Here is a 20,426-nt window from a genome sequence, read left to right as displayed (position 1 = left end):
AATATTACATAAAAGATTTATCTTTAATAGGTAATTTTAAAGATAATTAAAATAAGGTCTTTAAAATCAATCATAAATAACAAAATCATTTATATATTTAATAATTTGCTAAATAAATTAAATAAGCTTAATAAATTATTATAAAATGAGCTATTTTTAATTTTATTAATGTTTGTTTCATTTTAAATAAATCAAATTTTATTATTCTAATAAAATTCTTTTACCCAAAAAAATAAAAGTAATATCTTTCTTTCTTTGCTCGATAAAAAATCTAATCAAAAAATAATCAATAAATACATGGGTTAATATATTATTAAAAAAGATAAAACCTGGCACTGAATTTCTATAGTCATTCCTATATGCCTAGCTATTTAAAATGTTTTTTATTTTTAATTCAGTTACTTTTTTTTAATCTTTCTACATAAAGTTAAAGCGATTTTCATAGTAATTATTAGAAAAGGAGAGATATTATGATAATTTTTAATAAATAATTTTTTTATTCCCTTTAAATAATAAATACTTTTGATATTGAAATATTATTTTACTAAAATATATTCAAGCTTTACTGTAAGATTTAATATTAAAATTAATAGTTTTCGGTTAAGAATAAATATTTGCTATTTTTTATTAAATAATTGAAATCATTAATTTTTTATTACTTAATTATAAAATTATTATTATTTGGTTGATTCTGAAATATTATTTTATTAAAAAATTAAAGTTTAAATAAAAAATTTATTTGTAAAACATATCTTTTAGATTTTGAAATGTTTGTTTTTTTAAATTATCATTTTTCTAATCAAATAAATAAAATATTAAATGCTTACTATAATTCAAATGTAAATGCATATTTATATAAGCATATTAGTTAAAATTGAAAGATTAAAAAAACACTTCTTAAAATAAAGTTCATAATCTTTAAAAAATGAATGAATAAGTAAATAATTTTTTCAAATAAAGTAAAATAATTTATTATTTCATAAACAAGAGAATAAAAATTAATTTTAAAATTTAGATTTTTTTTTTTTGTTTATTAAAAGTATAAATATCAATTTATATATACTGAATATTAAATTTTTTTAATTTATTTTATATTTTATTAATCAATAGACAGATAAAGTAGTAGTGAGACCGCATATTTCAGTAGTGTCAAATTCTTTCATCAAAGGACCTCTCCATGAACCGAATTATTAATCTTACCTTTATAAATTTAAATATATTTTTACTTAAATATTTTATTTAATTAAACTTTTATTTATTTTTTCATTATTTATAATTGAGAAAAAAAAAAAATATTACCAGTCTTAGAAGTTTGGTTTTTGATTATAGTTTATGTAAGAAAGTGGAAGGTTGCCGAAATTAGCACAGTTTGTGGTAGTACCGAAGATATTGGACCAGTCGAGAGATGATGAGCGAATACCAATTTTCTTACCTGTTTAGGCTTGGAGAAGGGAAATGTATTTTGTCAAAATTTCACAATTTAAGTTGGCATCAGTTGACCAAAAGCAATTTCTATCAGCTTTTTAAATGACATTAAACCAGATATTTTAGTAACCTGTAAGAAATTTGTAGTTTTCAGAGAATTTAGTTACTTGATACTCAGGAGTGTAAAAATTCTCTTATCTGACAGTATTAACGCAAGGGTCAAAAAGTAAATCTGTAGAAATCCCTTATTCTTATGCTCTGTCTATCTTACCTTAAACTTAGGGAGAAAATATTGTGGTGTTATCTTTATATCCATCAACAAGCTGAGTTGAGACTTTGTAGAATTTTAAGCATTAATACATATTTGCTTCATAGTCAAGTAAATCATAGAAGGCAATGCTGCTTTATGTATAGACGCTTGCAGAAATTAAGAGTATTAAAAAGCAACAAATTAATCTTTTATTCATTTTAAAAAATTTTTTGAGTTTTAATTTTATTAAATTGAAATTAATTATGAGAAAGTGATGATTAATTATTTTTTCAATAATTCAAAAGAAATTCAGATAGCAGTAAACTACCCAATTAAATTGTATATTTATTAAATTCAATGTAAATATAATTTTTGATGATTTCTTATTATTTAGAAAGGGTAGCTAGTATTATTATAAAATTGTTAACCAAAAAGGAAAATACATTACATCTAAACCTAATCTAAGTAAATAAAGTTTTTCTCATAAAACCTAATCTATTCAGGATTTTATGATATTACTTTATAAAAGATTTCTTTTATTAAATTGAATATCAAAAATCAAAACCCATTCGAAATAGATAAATAAACACTAACCTAAAAAAGTTCTTCTCAACTTCATCAAAATTTCAAAAATAATGTCATTCATTCTAAGTTAAATTTGTTTTATTGATTAGTTTAATTAAATTTATTTACTTTTTGGCTTAAAATATATTTTTTTTCTTCATATTTTGCTATTGATTAATTTTCATCTATTCAATCCACAACAATACTGTGAAATCATAAAAAGTAAAAGCAAATCTTATTTTAAAAAGTTTTGTTTTCATTTTACCAAATTTAAAAAATGAACGCTGAAAATAAAAATATAAAAACAATTTTCATATATATACTTAGTTTTAATTTTATTTAGTTATTTATTTATAAATAATTTTGTTTGAATCAATACACAGTCAAATCAGCATCTATGTAGCATTCGAATTTTCCCTTGGAGTAAGTTTTCATTGAAGGTTTAGTCCAGCCACCAAACTTTTATTCATTCCTTTTTATTAATTGTATATTTAAAATTATTTTAGATAAATAGTAAAATAAAAAAATAATTCAATATAGAAAATCATTGAAAACTTTTAATAATAAATTACCAATCACTGAAATTAGGTTTATTGTCATAGTTTTTATAGTGGAGAGGGAAACTACTGTACTTGTTGCATTTATTTCCAAAAAGGGCTTCCCAATCTTACTTGCTTGCCATTATACCAAATCTATCAACTCCAACAGCTGAGCGTCTAACTTAAGTCATTATTTCATCAAGAACTGAACAATTAACATTAAAGTCATTATGCCACTAGCAATTTTTAGATTAATTTTACTCTATAGAAATCCACAAAAAATCTCCTTTTAAAACATCGTGGTTTTGTTGGAAGTATTTAAGGAATGTGAGGAGTTAGTTTTCTTAACCAAAATAGGGGTAGTCAGTTGTGTTGATATTGATGCAGGGAACATAAATAGAATTAGTGGACAAACCAACATTATCAGCATAATTTTACCCTATTTTGTGGTAACGATCATAACCCCAGATCTATTTTTCAACTAGGTTTTAGTATTTGAATCCGTTTTAAGAGTTTCTCATGCATAAATACTAATCTTAGGAATATCCTGAGTATAATGGAGTAAATCCCAAGATTCCTTTTTAAGCACTTGCAAAAGAAGTAATTAAAAGGATAGTTAAACTTGCAATTAATAGTTTATTCATTTTTTTTTATTTTTTAGATAATTAATTAATTTATTAATTAAATTGAATTTTCTTTACAAGTAATAATTAAAGTTAAATTTTGAGTATTCAAGCAATTATTAGGTTAATCCAAACAATATTAATTGAGATAATTTATCGCCCTTAAGTCTATCTATTGATCAATTTATTGATGAAAAATATAAAATATCAAAGCACCATAAAAAAAAGATTATAAAATAAATATACTTCTCAATATTTTTTAATAATATTCATATTATTAGTGCCATCTCAGAAGTTAATTACAAAAAGCTATCTGTAAGTTTCTAAGTTTATTAGTTTGTAATTTGATACTTAAAAAAATACTGATAAATTCTTATCCTTTCTAAAACAGAAAATGTTCTATTATCTTTTATGGAAATTGATTTACATTTTACAAAAGGATAAATTTTTTAGGTTTTTTAATTAATTTAATCACCAAAATAAAGAAAACAATACAAAATTTGTTTTCTCTTATTTTTCTTATTTGTGTAAACATCATAAAAAACAAATTTTTATTCTAAAAAAAATTGTTTGATATCTGATGTAAAATTTTTTTATTACATTTAAATTATTTAATATGATAGCAATTAAAAAGTTTTTATTAGCTTCTTTTTGACTTTTAATTTTGACAATTCTCAATCAATCTATTAGAAAGTATCAAAAAAAAAAGAAAAACTAAAAAAATATATATTTAAAAACAGTTTTAACTTAAAAGTAATTAGTAAATTATAATATTATAATATATATATCCATATTTTATTAATTATTTATAAAAATAGAAATTATTTTCTTCTGTTAAATCTTAAATTTATTTTAATCACTTTGATAAGTAAAAATTCTTTAAGAATTGTATATAAATTAATGCAAAGGCTTATATAACTTTATAATAAAATATTGATGAGTATTTTCAAATAGTATTTCAGATCTATTTATTTTTATAAAAATTTTGATTAATTAGTATTCATCTCTGTTTAAATAAATGATTTTTACTTTCAAAAGGTCATTTTTTAATTAAATATTTTCTAAACTTAAATTGTTTTATATGTTTACATGAAAAAATGTTACCATATTAAAATTTTTTTAGTTTCGAAATAAAGCTCTTAATTTTTTTATAATATTATAGCTTTTCTCAGTATTTTTTTTAGATTTTTTTATTTTGTGTTGTTTATAGTATTAATTTAAATTAATGAATAATTATTTATTTTTTTAATTAAATTTTAAAAACTTTAAAAAGTTTAATTATTTTAATTTATAATGATGTAATTAAATAAAATTTAAATTTATTATGCATGTTTGATTAAGAATGCAAAGAGCTTTTTATTTTTTATTGTAACACTTATTCTTTAATTAAAGACAAAAGAATAAAAATTAATTTTAAAATTTAGATTTTTTTTTTGTGTATTAAAAATATAAATATGAATTTATAAATCTAAAAATTAAATCTCTTTAATTTATTATATATTTTATTAATCAATAGACAGATAAAGTAGTAGTGAGACCGCATAATTCAGTAGTGTCAAATTCTTTCATCATAGGACCTCTCCAAGAGCCGAATTATTAATCTTACCTTTGTAAAATTAAATATATTTTTACTTAAATATTTAATTTAATTAAACTTTTATTTATTATATCATTTTTTATGATTGCGAAAAAAATAAATTAAATATTACCAGTCTTAGAAGTTTGGTTTTTGATTATAGTTTATGTAAGAAAGTGGAAGGTTGCCGAAATTAGCACAGTTTGTGGTAGTACCGAAGATATTGGACCAGTCAAGAGATGATGAGCGAATACCAATTTTCTTACCTGTTTAGGCTTGGAGAAGGGAAATGTATTTAGTCAAAATTTCACAATTTAAGTTGGCATCAGTTGACCAAAAGCAATTTCTATCAGCTTTTTAAATGACATTAAACCAGATATTTTCGTAGCCTGTAAGAAATTTGTAGTTTTCAGAGAATTTAGTTACTTGATGCTCAGGAGTGTAAAAATTCTCTTATCTGACAGTATTAACGCAAGGGTCAAAAAGTAAATCTGTAGAAATCCCTTATTCTTATGCTCTGTCAATCTTACCTTAAACTTAGGGAGAAAATATTGTGGTGTTATCTTTAAATCCATCAACGAGTTGAGTAGAGACTTTATAGAACTTTAAGCATTAATACATATTTTCTTCATAGTCAAGTAAATCATAGAAGGCAATTCTACTTTATGAGTAGACACTTGAAGCAACTAATAGTATTAAAAAGCAAGAAATTATTCTTTTATTCATTTATTAAATTTTTTTAGTTTTAATTTTATTAAATTGAAATTAATTATGAAAAATGATGATTAATTTATTTTTTCAAAAATTCAATAGAAATTCTCATAGAAATAAAATACCTAATTAAATTGTATATCTATTAAATCCAATATAAATATAATTTTTGATGATTTCTTATTATTTAGAAAATCTCTTTGATATTATAAAAAAATTGTTAATCAAAAAGAAAATTACACTATATCTAAACATAATCCAAATTTAAAAAGTCTTTCTAATAAAACCTAATTTATTCAAAATTTTATGATATTACTATATAAAGGATTTCTTTTATAAAATCGAATAATAGAAATGATTCTATATAAATAAATAAACACCAACCTAGAAAAGTTCTTCTCAACTTCATCAAAATATCAAAAACAATGTTATTTATTCTAAGTTAAATTTGTTTTATTGCTTAGTTTAGTTAAATTTATTTACTTTTTGTCAAAATTATATTTTTTTCTTCATATTTTGTGATTAATTAATTTAATCCTACATCTAGTTAATTGTTAAATAACTTTATATTTAATATCCGCAAAAATACTGTGAAAATATAAAAAAAGTAAAATCTAATCTTATTTTAAAAAGTCTTGTTTTTATTTTACCAAATTTAAAAAATTAATGCTGAAAATAAAAATATAATAAAAATTTCATATATATACTTAGTTTTAATTTATTTATTTAGTTATTTATTTATAAATAATTTCTGTTGAATCAATACACAGTCAACTCGGCCTCCATGTAGCATTCATATTTTCCCTTAGAGTAAGTTTTCATTGATGGTTTAGTCCAGCCACCAAACTTTTATTGAATCCTGTTTGTTTATCGTATATTTAAAATTATTTTAGATAAATAATAAAATAAAGAATTCAATAATAAAAATTATTGAAAACTTTTAATAATAAATTACCAATCACTGAAATTAGGTTTATTGTCGTAGTTTTTATAGTGAAGGGGGTAACTACTGTACTTGTTACATTTATTTCCAAAAAGGGCTTCCCAATCTTACTTGCTTGTCATTATACCAATGTTGCCAACTCCAACAAATGAGCGCCTAACTTAGTTCATTATTTCTTCAAGAACTGAACAATTAATATTAAAGTCATTATGCCACTAGCAATTTTTAGATTAATTTTACTCAATAGAAACCCACAAAAAATCTCCTTTGAAAACATCATGATTTTGTTGGAAGTATTTAAGGAATGTGAAGAGTTAGTTTTCTTAACTAAAATATGGGAACTCGGCTGCGTTGATATTAATGCAGGGAACATAAATAGAATTAGTAGATAAACCAACATTATCAGCATAATTTTACCCTGTTTTATGGTAGCGATCATAACCCCAGATCTATTTTTCAACAAGATTTTAGTATTTGAACTCATTTTAGGAGTTTTTCATGCATAAATACTTATCTTAGGAATATCCTGAGTATTATGGAGTAAATCCCAAGATTCCTTTTTAAGCTCTTGCAAAAGAAGTAATTAAAAGGATAGTTAAACTTGCAACTAATAATTTATTCATTTTTTTTTATTTTTTAGATAATTAATTAATTTATTAATTAAATTGAATTTTCTTTACAAGTAATAATTAAAGTTAAATTTTGAGTATTCAAGCAATTAATAAGGTTAAACCAAACTTAATATTGATTGATATAATTTATCACTCTTAAGTATCTATCTATTAATCAATTTTTCTATGAAAAATATAAAATATCCAAAAAAAAGCACAATAAAAAAGATTAGGAAATATACTTCTAAATATTTTTAATAATATTCATATTATCAGTATCATCTCAAAAGTTAATTACAAAAAGGAATCTGTAAGTTTCTAAGTTTACTTGTTTGCTATTTCTAATTTGAAAAAATACTGACAAATTCTCATACTTTTCAATACTGAAAATTTTCTATTATCTTTTATGTAAATTTGATATATTTTAAAAAAGAATAAATTTGTAAGGTTTTTTAATTAAATCACCAAAATAAAGAAAGCAATACAAAATTTATTTTCTCTTATTTTTCTAATTTGTGTAAATATCATAAAAAACAAATTTTTAATCTAGAAAAATAGATATAAATCTGATCTAAGTTTTTTTCTAAATTTAAATTATTTAATTTGATAAACAAATAAAAGGTTTTTATAATCATATATTTGGTCAGCAAACTTTTAATTTTGACAAATATTAATCTATTAGAAATTATCAAAAAAAGAAAAACTCAAAAAAAAATATATTTAAAAATAGTTTTAACAACAATTAAACACAATTAGTATATAATAATATTAATATCTTTTTGTTTTAAAAAATTATTCTTCACTGAAATCTTAAATTTATTTTAATCATTCAAATATGTAAAAAAGCTTTAAGAATTTGATACAAATTAATTTAAAGACTGATATAATCTAATAATAAAATTTTGAAGAATATTTTTAAATATTATTTCCAATCTGTACTTATTTTTGATATAATTTGCATTACTAGTTTATATCTCTGCGTAATTAAATAATTCATTTTTCCTTTCAAAAGATCATTTTTGAATTAAATATTTTCTAAAATTATTAAATCTATTAATTTTAGAAAATAAATGAAAACTTTTTGCACTATAATATTTAACAATAACAGCTTATCAAATCTGTTAGAATTTTAGTTTAATGAATAGTATTTAAAAAAGTTATTAATTCAAATTAATAACAATAAAACCTCTTAGGCTTTTTTTAATTGATCTTCAAGGTAAGGCCAAAAAACCTAGAAAAAACTCAATCTTTTAATTAAAATTTTGATTATTTTGATAGAAATAAATAGATAGTATATATAAATTTACAGTTTTTTATAAAAATTAAAAAAATTTCTTTCAAAAATAATTTAATTAATAACAAAAATAATTTTTTTTACAAAAAAACAAGTATGTATGAATGTATGTTAGTTATATATATATTTCACTCTTTTTTGTTTTAATTTTTATTTACAATTTTAATGTTAAATTTTAAGCATTTATTTCATTAAGAAGGATAAAAAAAATTTATTTTTTATCAAATTAATATAATTTCAATTGAAGAAAGGCTAAGTTGTACAGTTTCTGGTAGATTTTACAAATGGGGAAGATATCAGATTATGGGAATGCTTGCTGGATATTTTATTTGAAGAGTCTGATAGTAAAAATCTCTAAGGAGTTCCCATAGTTTCATTCTTTAACAAGCCTTTTGTCATTGGCGATTAGTTACGATCTTTTAATATCATCTTGCCATGAGGAGTATTCTATGTCTATAATATTTTACTAATTAAATCTTGCTGCTCTTTTGGTTATTTAGTTAATATTTCATGGGAGATCATTAATGCAGATACATTATTACTAATATTGCTGATAGGGATTCTATTTATTTATCTTTCTCTAGATGTACTGCTATTATTTGCTATAGGATCTTTGCTAATAGAGTGATCTAGACAACCTCTTACATTGTTTGAATCATATAATGCTACTTTCTTGTCTCTTAATTTGTTTGTCGTGGAGTTTTACCCATTATTTAAGGAAGAATTTAAGTTATCGCTACCAGACATATCTTCTCTATTAAAAATATTACTAAAATACAACTTTTTATAGGTTGGATTTGCTGAATTTGTTCGCTAAGAATTAACTTTTTATCTAAATTCATTTGCTAACGTCATCTCCTCTCTTTTATACATAGATTTATCCACAATAGCTAAACCTTGTCTTTTATCTCCTGATACATTTTCCCCAGTTAATATATTCTTGAATTGATAATTCTCAGCAGAATTTTCTCTTGAGGAATTCGCTGCTTTTTTACCAGGTCTATATCCTTATCCTCGCTATTACTAATTAAACAGATGATTAAAGGAGTCTTAAAATGTATCTGATTTTAATAGCTTTTTTGAAGGTGTATCGTTATGAAAGCCTGTTTCGCTTGTCCTGCTAATTAACTAAACTATTGTAGTATCATGGTGATCACGTTCATCGAATCTCTTTTTGCAACTTACTTTATCTGGAACAAAAGCTGGCCTCTTTTGAGGTGAATATTAATACTATTTTACATCATCTTTTGAAGGTAATCTGTAAAAGTCGCCAATTGTTGTATGAGGTAATTTATTTTCATTATTTTAAATATTTTATTGTCTACTGCTAGAAAGAGTCTCTTAATTAGGTATGTTTTACTAATACGCTTGCATATCTCTAGCAGAATTCTATTACTAATAAAAGTAGGAGTTCTAAAGATGATTTTATGATTAGTATGTCTGCTAAATAGGCTTTGAATCGCTAAAGCTATTATTTACCATTTTCTTTCCAGTTCTCCTAAGAGATTCTGTAGATGTATCCAGAGATGATTCTCTATTTTTTTGATATGCCATTTTAGAAAAGTGTAAATTTGAATAAGTATTGCCCTAATTAAATTAATTCTTCATGTTATATGTTGTCTTATAAATCTAATTTATTTTATCAATATCTCCATAGTTTTTTAATTTTGTTTAATGCTTTGCCTATTCTTGGTCCATGCGATTTAATGGTTAGCCAAACATCTTATCAGTATGAAATTTTTCAGGGAACATTCTCATTTATCCATTTTTAGGAGGAGATTATGCTTGAATGTTTTTCATATATGAATCCATGAAATGTGGGTTAATCATAATTCAACAATTCCAAAAAGATTGTAATTTCTGATAACTTAAAAATATAGTATTGTCTGTCTTAATGATATTTTATATCAATAAATATCAAGGAAATGCGTCTTAAATGATTTACTATAAGATTTTAAAGCTAATATTTAGGATTTATTCTACTATACTTGTATAAATTTTTATTAGTTAAATACAATAAAATTAGATAAATATAAATTTGTAATTTTTTAACTAAGATTTATTAATAATTTAACTATCAATCAAAATAGCAATGATATAAATAAGGTCACTTTACTTTTCAAATGCTTTTTTGATATCAAATCGATTGAGAAAAAAATAGTATTTTTAAGTAGTTTGATGCTTTTTTTTTTTTTGTTATATTTATTAAGATTATTTAACTAGCTTTCTTCTATCAAAATTAATTTTTTGTACGCCAAAGTTTTATAATCATTCATTAAATTTTATTTACTTTAAACATTAAAATTTATTTCCACTCATTTATTTCTAATTAATTAAATAATATCATCAAAACTAAATAAATTTCTGTTGATATATAAATTAAGCAATATATTAATTATACTTATTTTATTTATAATATTTAAGAATAATAACTCATCTATCTGCTTTAATTCATTAATTTTAAGAGTTTTAAATAAAATAAAAATATTTTCAATGACTTTTTTTGAATATATTAATTTAATATAAAAATTTATTTTATTTCAAAAACAGTTAAATGAAGGTACACAATATATTTATTTATTTATTTATTTATTTGATTAATTTGTTTATTTCAAAAAAATAGATAATTAATTTACCATTTGATGATTTTAAATTTAAGATATATATATTTATTTATACGCATTATAATACCGTGTAATTTTTTATAAGAATTAGAATAGCTTATTTTTATATAATTTAAGCTTTATGAATTAAATTTCTACTTATCTTTTTGAGTAACAAATATTACTGTGTAATAAGATAAGCAGATTTCATTCATATTTACTCAATAATCCTGTTGAATATGTTTATATAAAAACTGTAGGAAAATATTTTGACTGAAAAAAAAAATCACTAGTTTGCTCTTAATCTTTTAATTTGAACTTTTTATGTTTACGATTGAGCATATTAAGTAAGCTAACATGATAAAAGAAGAGTCTCTAACTTTTATTAGGGGTTTAAAAAAATTGGAGTTTTTGTGTGTGAGTGTGAGTGATAGTTATTATATAGGATTGCGTAGAATTTATTTGCAGTTTATAGCTTTTCATTAGTTATAGTGTAATTATATTTAATTTATTAGGTTTTATTAGAAAAAATTAAATAATTTCGCTAATAATTTGGAATATATTATGTTTTATTTAACATTTCGAAAATTTTTGAGAAAGGATTATTTATTTATGTGTAGAATCTTCTTAGATAGAGTGATTCAATGCATGTAGTTGTTATACATATTTGTGCTTGTTTGAATGGTGTAATATTCTTTAGCTTTCTTGATGCAGTCTAATGCTTGTAGCTCATTTTCCATGTTACACAAGCTCTTAATTTCAAACTTTTCCTTTATTAAAATAAATTATGTTAATTTAAAAATTTAACAATAAATAAATAAATTACAGATTCATCTATGATCTAGTAGATTTCATGGAGAATTTCATTATATTTTTTGGTGATGATGATTTCCTTCAAATGGGACAAATCAAATTTTTCTATGAATTAGAAATATTAGGTATTCTCAAACTTTTGATTCTTAAATATTTAAGGGATTTTAAAGTAAAAAGAAATAATATTGTTATTGAACTTCTTTGAAGTTATTCTGAGCAGATTTCTCATAAAAAAGAATGATTTAATTTAAACGAAATTATTTTTATCTTCTTTCGATGAAGCTACTTCCTATTATTAAAATTTTATTAAGAGTGATCTCATAAAATAAAAATAAATAAAACTTACTTTTTCGATAATATTATTCACTTTTACACCATTTTTGATTTGTTAAAGTTAATGGATTATTTATTAATTTGAACTTATGCTCAATACAAATTCTTTTTTTATATTAAAAAGTATTTAGAATAATATGACGATTGTTTATAATAACATTAAACATTATTTATAATTTTATTAATGATGATTAATTATATTATTAAAATTTATTTTTATTACCTTATGATAAGATGAGAATTCTCGGACTGGACTTATAGCTATTGGGAGTATTTTAAAAGAGTCGAACTTCTTCACTATTTTTGTCTTTCAGATTTTAGCATTCATAAAAGCTAAATGGTTTGTTTTACAAAATTTATATAAAATCATTCCAAGCTTCTTTTGAAACTTTGTAAGTTTGAAAGAGTCCTCTTAGCTAGAAATTCTTTTGGCTGATTTGCTTTTTGGCCATGTCGAAATAATTTTATTTTGTTTATTTTTGGAAGACTTGGCCCATATTTTGTATTTTTTTTAGAGCATTTGAGTTAAGAGGTTGCTAAGATTTTTTCAATAAATCTGAACTGTTTACAGTTTAGCTTTTTAGAAATTCCTCCTTCAAAGAAATAATTGACTATGGAGATCCAATATTATTACTATGAGCGTTACTGTTCAAACTGATACCTGTAACATTTATTATGGGCTCGTTTTACAGTTGTGACTTATTTTGGTTATTTACAATATTGTTACCTATCATTTAGTTAGAAAAAGACTAACTAATATGGGAGTTTTATGAATACAACTTTCTCTCTTTTTTATCTTAGATTGAAGATTCAGCCATAGAGTTTTAAAAATGGGATAAAGATGAATTCTGATGAGATTAATTTGATTAGCTTTGCTAATATTAAGATGAATACTATTGAGAGTTAGATTATTGTTTGCTAAAGTTATCCTTCGAGTTAGATGCTTCTCTACCTTTTTCTATAGTGTTACTGCTAAAAATATTCTTTTAAAGTACCCTAGAACTTTCCATCAATACTTAGGGGTTAGGATTATTATTATTGTTTCCAAGAATATTTTGGTTATTATTCATGTTATTTGTTTTAAGGGGAGCAGCTTGTGGCTATTCAGATAAGATATTTTTGTTAGAATTAACAGGTACAGTTTGGGCATTGTAAATTTAATTTAAGTTAATCTCATCTATATTTTCATCACAAAAGGAGTCTTCATTAGGAATTGTTAAGCTTCTTTCATTTATATCATTCGTTTTAATCTTTTGGTCTCTTGACATCTTAAATTTATTTTCACTCCCACTTTATTTATTTGAACTGTCCTAAGACTAAAAGTTGTTTAAAAACTTAGTTGTTGGAGTTCTTAGCTAATACTAGTACTAATTTAAAATTAAAATAAATTACATTTCATTAAATAAACAAAAAATTTATTTAGAAAAAATTAATTTAATCTAAAATGAGAATTCATTTTGAAAAACTAAGCCGAAATAAATTTGAAAAAATAACAAATTTTATCTGAAAATTCTTTTATAAATTTTACTTATTCTACTTTACTCATGAGTTTAGGTTTGATTGGTGGACTAAGAGAAGCTTGTACTTAATTGATTCTAGAAGATTTGTCTAATTTGTTTCTTGAAGCAGATGAAAACTATTCCTTTTAGAATTCTTCGAATTCACTTTAATCATCTTCATCTTGCTTAGTTTTAATTTTATGACTTGATCTTGGAGCTTATATTTTACTCTTCTCTATTTATTAGCTATTATTGTGTAAGCTGCTTGTTCTATTTTGAAAGCTATCTTTATTATTTACTTGGCTACCCACTTTAATTATTGGTTGGGTAAAGCTACTACTTGCACTAAGTTAATTACTTAAATTTGGATTGTTTTAATTTGAGCTTGCAACTTTGTAGTCAGAGGTAGGTTAGGTAGATTCTCTCTTAGAATTAGCACTCATTATAGATGATTTAGCAGATATTGCATTATTGCTTGTTACTTGATTGTTATTTGAGTAACTAATAGCAAAGCTTGCTGTTGGTATTGTATATTTCTCTATTGAATTGTTTCTTTTCTAATTTATAAATAAATTATTTACGTTACTCTAAACATTGCTTGAATTCATCGAATGGGGATTATTTATTCCTCCTGCTTAAACAGGCAAATTTGCTTAGGAAGCATCTTTGGAGCTGAAAACATTTGTGAAAAAATCAAGAATTGAGTTTGGTTATTTTCTAGGCTGTGCTAGCTAATTAGAGCGTATGCAATATTTACATTGCTCAGCATTGTGATCATTCAATTTTAATCCTTAATAAAGTATTATATCATGGCATGTTTTAAAGCCACCTTCTACTATGCTTATGTATGGAAATCCATATTCTATAAAATCGCTAGAAAACTTTTGAATAGTATAAACTTCTTGCTACTTTGCTATTAAAAAATAAAAATTTTAAATTGACCAATTTTAAAATATTAAATTAAACATTCAAGATAACATCGATTATATATTATCCAAAGTTTTTATTTAAAATGTTTTTTCTTTTAAATTTAATTATCCAATTTTTAAAATTTTAAAAGACTAAGTTAAAAATTTAAGATAATGTCAAGTATTTTTTTAAAGTTAAAAATTTTCTCTTTTAGTTTAAATTTATTTAAGATAAAATTTATTTACGATCTACGTAAAGCAAGGATTAATTGACATGAAAATCTGATTCGAAAGTTGAGTATTCTGAAACTATAAAACTAAAATGAGAGATATTCTTATATTCGATGTAATCACTTATCAATGAATCTAGTGTTTCTTAATCAAATTTATTCATAGAAACTAAAGTAGTTTTGTTTAAATATCCTTGGTTTTTAGACTAAACTCTAAGGTCAAAAGTTTTAAAATCTAATTATTTATCTTTGTACACTTTAATTGAGTTTTGCCTGCTGATTTCAATTATTTCTTTCAAAAAATTATTTTTATTCACATAACTATTTAATTCAATAGGAATAAGAGATTTTATACTGCAATATTTGCACTCTTTTTACTTATTATTTTAAAATATTCTTCCGTTATCCTCTGTAATATTTTTTCCATCTTGATGCCAATCCCCTAATAAATATAAACAAAACAATTTAAATAATTCACTAAAGAAAATATTTTTACCATGAAAAGTTTTAAACATGCTTTGGTGCTATTAATTTTAAAAACTACTTTAATAAGGGTTTTAATCTGTTAGATTTCCGTTAACAATTTTATCTAAGAAACTATTTTTTTCACAGTCAGGGTTAGGACACTGTATAACGCTTGGATAGAGATGATGAAGTAACTCTATAGGACTTATAGGCATAGCAACATACTTTTGAATTTAACCTGCTGCTTATTTCATTTCTAGCATAGTAGACTAATGCTTATGATAATTTTTTTACAATACATTCAGCTAATTAATTCTACTGCTAAAAGAAATTGGTGTCTGCTTACGTATCTCGAGTGCACTATTAAGTAAAAATATTTAATAAAAAACTATTTTAAGCTATATGTATTTTTACATTGCATAAATTTCTTTAAGGTCTGAAAGGTTTTCTATTTTGAGGGATGAAAGAGTCTATGGAATAACGGATGGATCGACTGACATTATCAGTTTTTTAGAACGTATCATAAGAGCAAGAGAGATATATAGAATGAGAAGTTAGTCATTTTCGATTAAAAATAAATCCCAAAGATTAAATGCGATATCTAGTTCTACTTTGCTAAATAAGATATAATATTTTAAACAAAGTTATTCAAAAATGAAAATAAATTATTCAATACCTTGAAAAGAGAGTAATGAACCATGGATAAGCATAAATTTCAGGAGAGATATCATTTTTTTGTAAGAAATTATTTAAATTAGGATCATGGTATTTCATCAACAGTGTGAAAGCAAAGAAAAAGCATTAAAGACTATTAAATTCCTATTAAAAAAATATTAATAAAATAAGTTGAATTTTTATTATAGCAAAAAATATTTTACAGAATCTTAAAAGAAGTTAGGAACAAATTTATCTAGAAAATTAATAAAATAATTATATGATTGTGAAAGAGTGACGTTATAGCTAGAAGTTGTAAGATAGAGAAAAGGAGCAGCAAGCTCATTTAAACCCTGTTTATATTTTATATCTTACTATTTACAATAAAATGTTAAAAAGTGTTCTAGTTTTATATGCATTTCTGAATCAAAAGTTCCACATCTTGTTCTCTTAGTGTCCTATCTAATAACCCTTTATTTTTTTATTTATTTATTTAATAATAATAAATTTATTTAGTCCAACTTGCTAAAGCTTGTGCTTTAATTCAATTATTATCAATAATATATATTGAGTTATTTATTGCTTGCATTTAGAGCTACTATTTTTATTTTTTAATGATAGAATTTAATTCATTTCTTACAACTAATTTGGTAGGTCTAGAGTAGAATTTAATATCATTTAATCATGAACTGCGCCTCTCTGTGTTTCATCAGAGGGATTTAATAGCAAATACTTTTATTTTTATTTAAAAAAATATTTTTAAAATTTAATTCTATGAAATTAGCTTCAAAATATTCTTATTATCGCCATTAAACTTGATTTTTAGAAATTTTTTAGTATCGCAGTTAAATACAATTTTTTACATCCCAAAAATGTGTGCGGTTGTGTATTGTCTAACTCTTACTCATCTATTCTTGATTGCTTACACTACTATACATAGCCTATAGATTTTTGATTTCGTTACCATTAATGCTTTCTGAAATTTTCCTTTCTCTGACTTCCTGCTCTGTTAAAAAATAATATTTTTTCATTTTTAAACTAATTTTAATCCATCGATTTAATAATTCTATTTGTTGCATATTATTGATGAATTGATTGATTTATATCAAAAATTGTGATCTAATTTTCAAAATAAGCAAATATGCAAACAAAATTATTTAATTATGTTAAAATGAATTTGTAAATGCTGCTTATTACTTTTTGATGATACTATAAAAGAGTTATTTCCTACTGTGTGTGATGTTTATTATGTGTTAGTGTGATTTAACCTTAAATTCGCATAAGATTTAGATGGGTTTTAATTCTGATAATATAAATTCTTAGATGAGTTATCTGCGAATGGCTGAGCCTTGCTTACTTTGTGGCTCTGCTATTAAGACAGATTCATAATAGTTGCTAATTTAATCCTAAATAACTGATGATTTGATTGCCTGCTAACTAACTAACTTACTTCTTTTCTACTGCTTTCAATTTATTTTTGTTTAAAAATTATTTATCAATATTTTCTTTCACTTGCTAAATTGCTTTTTACTTTTTTGATTTTTGCTTGCTTGCTTGCTTTTTTGTTAGTAGGTAAGTTGTATATTGGTTGCTTAATTTCTTGTATTAATTTTTATGTTTTTAATTGCTTATTTGCTTTAATTAATTGATTGATTGATTGATTGATTAAGACTATCAAAAATAATAAGTAATTTTCATTTAATTAATTAATAGATAATAATTGATTTTTGTTAAAATTTAATCAAATATGCCTCTTAAAATAATTTAATTCTGATCATCTGTTTAACCTAAAGAACAATAGACTTATTACCTATGATTGATTCTTTTATATTATAAAATGAGCTATACAAAATCTATTCTAAATTTATCCTCAAAATATAAGTTTTCTTTATTTTTTTTTCTTGAAATTTAAAATATTGAATTTGATTCAATAAATAAATAATTTGAGTTATTAATAATAATATTAAAAATGTTATTTTTAATTAATAAATAAATAATGATAAACCTAAATACTTGCTTGCTTAAATGTTATTTCAATCATTAAAATTGATCATTTATACTGTTATATTTTATAATTAAATATTCCTTTTACATCAGAAAGAAAAACTTGTATTTCATTAGATATAAACTTTAAGAAATCTTTTTAATTTTAGATTAATTAACAAAACTCAAATGCTAGATAATTAATTTACATCAAATTGAGGTATAAAAATATTTATAAAATAAGTTTTTCAAAAAATAATCATTTTTAAATATTCAACAAATTTTTTCATGTTAAATACTACCTCAACATTTGAATTATTAAATAGTTAAAACAGAAATTAATTTTTTACTGAAAAATATTTTTTATCAAGATGAAATTGTTAAATTATTTTAAAATTCTGATTCTATTCAAAGTACCTTTTTTACATTATGAATATTAAATTTGAAACTTTCAAAAACTAATTTGAGATACTTTATTGAATGTTTAATATACAATCAAGTTTTTTTCGTGATTAATAAAATTTAATTACATCTATATCTATTTATAATTTCGAAAAAATTAAGTCATAATTTATATGCGATAAAAAAAACTTTAATAATGCTTGAATAGAATTGAAATTTTAATATTTTAAACTAAAGATGTAAGGAGAAATTTCATATTATCAAATATAAAAAAGAATAAATATATTTAATTTTAAGTAATATTTTAAGATATTTATTTATTTATCTTTAAAATTTTGTGTGCTTGTTTATGAGTTTGTGATTAATTAATACGAGATGAGTAAAAAGATATTGAGTGAAAGAATAAATGGATTTTTTAATGTAATAAAATTTATCATATAATATAAAAATATACAATCTACTTTTTAGTATAAGATAAAGAAAGACCTAATTTAAAGGCCTTTGAATCTTTGATTCTAGTTTGATTTTTGGTGAATATATTTATTTATTTATTTACTCTGAATTTTCTGTAAATTAATTTTCATTAATTGTTTACTAATAAAATTATAGTTATATAATAGGCAGATTTATTAATTTAATTGAATAGAAGCTCCTAAATTAATTTTTCATTGGAGTTAAGCTTGGTTTATACGGGTTTGAGATTTGGAAACTATTCTATGTTTTTAATTCTTGTATTTATCAAAGGCAGATGGCATTACATATGCACCTGGTCCAGGAGTTACTTTTGTTACTTTGGTAAAATCATACTTTTGACCATATCCAAAAGAAGGATCAGAGAATCTGCTGCTTTTTACCAATTTTTCATTTGGACTATATTAATTACAAGGAGGAGAACATTTTGGGAACATATCTTGGAATACAATTCCTTTTCCATAAAATGAATATTTAGCTTTATTTAATGCAAATTTCTCAGATACTTCATATTAACCTACTCCAGGAATATCTCTACTAGCTTCAGGTTCTTTTATAGTTACTTTAGGAATATAAGTTTTAGAATAGTATGAGTAAGCAAGTCCAAAGGTCTTAGCAGTTGGGAGTGATCCTAAAGAGCGATGGGTGGAATATTTTGCTGGTGAAGGGTTTTCTTCTGCATTTTTTATCAGATATTGTGGGAGAAGACGCTTCTCGCCATAGCCAAAAGAAGTAGCTTTTTGATCTTTAAGAGTAGGAAGATCGTATTGAACGCCAGAATGAGATAGCTTAGGCATGGTAAAACGTTCTGCCTTAGGGAAGGTGATTGAGGTGGCAGAATAACGAAGGGATGATGCAGACATAAAATTAGATTAGGTTGATATTTAAGAGTTGCCTCCAGCCAAATTAAATTAGTTTTAAGAGAAAATATTGCTACCTTATATTCTTTCACCTTCAGTCAAGTTTTTAAATGTTGAACTACGATTAGGTGAGTCCAATAAATACTTCCTACTTCCATTACCTGCAAAATTTGATGATGAATGAGGGTAAGCTTTCTTAACTCCACTTCCATATTATGGGGTATAAACTTATTTTGCCTTATTATTACTAGTATATGGGCTTTCTGTGCTTTTAATATTAGTTGGAGTGTTCATACTCTCACTTCTGTTTACTTAATTCAAGTTTATGTTATCTACTTTTTCTTTCTATTCATTATTCTGGCCTTATTCCATTTACTCTTTTTCAACATGCTTGCTCTCTGATAAAGGTATTTCTTGAGCAAGCTTGGTTTCTTGTTAAGTTTCTAAATTATTTTCCATTTGTTTTGTTTTTTATTTTTTTGTTTCCAGTGATAATGTATGTATGTGTTGATTTTTGATATTAATGATTTATAAATATTCACAATTAAAGTTGTTTTTTATATTACTTTTTAATGAATAATTAGGTAGAGTACTTTATAGATAAATAGAGAGAGAGAGTGCCAATTAATTATCTTTAATAAAATTACAATTTTTGAGGTATCTTACCGA

At 22.8% G+C, this 20,426-nt stretch overlaps 6 protein-coding genes across 6 annotated transcripts; all 6 read right to left on the bottom strand. All coding sequences in view use genetic code 6, as the record gives it.

Annotated features, from left to right (window-relative positions):
• Positions 1–1,103: 1,103 nt before the first annotated feature.
• TTHERM_00083400 (lysozyme protein) lies at positions 1,104–1,916 on the bottom strand (the record flags this gene model as incomplete). Its single annotated transcript, XM_001012586.2, has 2 exons — positions 1,300–1,916; positions 1,104–1,200 (listed from the first exon to the last, which is right to left on the bottom strand). Exons 1-2 carry the CDS (start codon positions 1,890–1,892, stop codon positions 1,104–1,106), a joined length of 690 nt encoding a protein of 229 aa, XP_001012586.1. The 5' UTR covers positions 1,893–1,916.
• Positions 1,917–2,611: 695 nt separating this feature from the next.
• On the bottom strand, positions 2,612–3,422 carry TTHERM_00083410 (lysozyme protein; the record flags this gene model as incomplete). The annotated part of the gene is made up of 2 exons (XM_001012587.1): positions 2,612–2,711; positions 2,812–3,422. The coding sequence occupies 2 exons, from the start codon at positions 3,420–3,422 to the stop codon at positions 2,612–2,614; spliced, it is 711 nt and encodes a 236-aa protein (XP_001012587.1).
• A 1,488-nt stretch (positions 3,423–4,910) lies between these two features.
• Positions 4,911–7,254, bottom strand: TTHERM_00083420 (lysozyme protein; the record flags this gene model as incomplete). Its single annotated transcript, XM_001012588.2, has 4 exons — positions 4,911–5,007; positions 5,111–5,692; positions 6,455–6,547; positions 6,644–7,254. 4 exons carry the CDS (start codon positions 7,252–7,254, stop codon positions 4,911–4,913), a joined length of 1,383 nt encoding a protein of 460 aa, XP_001012588.2.
• Positions 7,255–8,773: 1,519 nt separating this feature from the next.
• On the bottom strand, positions 8,774–10,366 carry TTHERM_00083430 (hypothetical protein; the record flags this gene model as incomplete). The annotated part of the gene is made up of 1 exon (XM_001012589.2): positions 8,774–10,366. One exon carries the CDS (start codon positions 10,364–10,366, stop codon positions 8,774–8,776), a length of 1,593 nt encoding a protein of 530 aa, XP_001012589.2.
• Positions 10,367–11,780: 1,414 nt separating this feature from the next.
• On the bottom strand, positions 11,781–17,428 carry TTHERM_00083440 (rab-GTPase-TBC domain protein; the record flags this gene model as incomplete). The annotated part of the gene is made up of 13 exons (XM_001012590.2): positions 11,781–11,909; positions 11,966–12,241; positions 12,299–12,390; positions 12,509–13,652; positions 13,814–14,697; positions 14,939–15,364; positions 15,419–15,747; positions 15,802–16,002; positions 16,064–16,206; positions 16,266–16,512; positions 16,682–16,773; positions 16,905–17,047; positions 17,239–17,428. The coding sequence occupies 13 exons, from the start codon at positions 17,426–17,428 to the stop codon at positions 11,781–11,783; spliced, it is 4,296 nt and encodes a 1,431-aa protein (XP_001012590.2).
• A 1,663-nt stretch (positions 17,429–19,091) lies between these two features.
• TTHERM_00083450 (hypothetical protein) lies at positions 19,092–20,216 on the bottom strand (the record flags this gene model as incomplete). The annotated part of the gene is made up of 1 exon (XM_001012591.1): positions 19,092–20,216. The coding sequence occupies one exon, from the start codon at positions 20,214–20,216 to the stop codon at positions 19,092–19,094; it is 1,125 nt and encodes a 374-aa protein (XP_001012591.1).
• Between the last annotated feature and the right edge of the window lie 210 nt (positions 20,217–20,426).

Source organism: Tetrahymena thermophila (assembly GCF_000189635.1).
Source record: "Tetrahymena thermophila SB210 genomic scaffold scf_8254697, whole genome shotgun sequence".
Lineage (NCBI taxonomy): Eukaryota > Ciliophora > Oligohymenophorea > Hymenostomatida > Tetrahymenidae > Tetrahymena > Tetrahymena thermophila.
The sequence above is the reverse complement of the archived record's forward strand: the minus strand, read 5'-3'. Positions and strand labels throughout refer to the sequence as shown.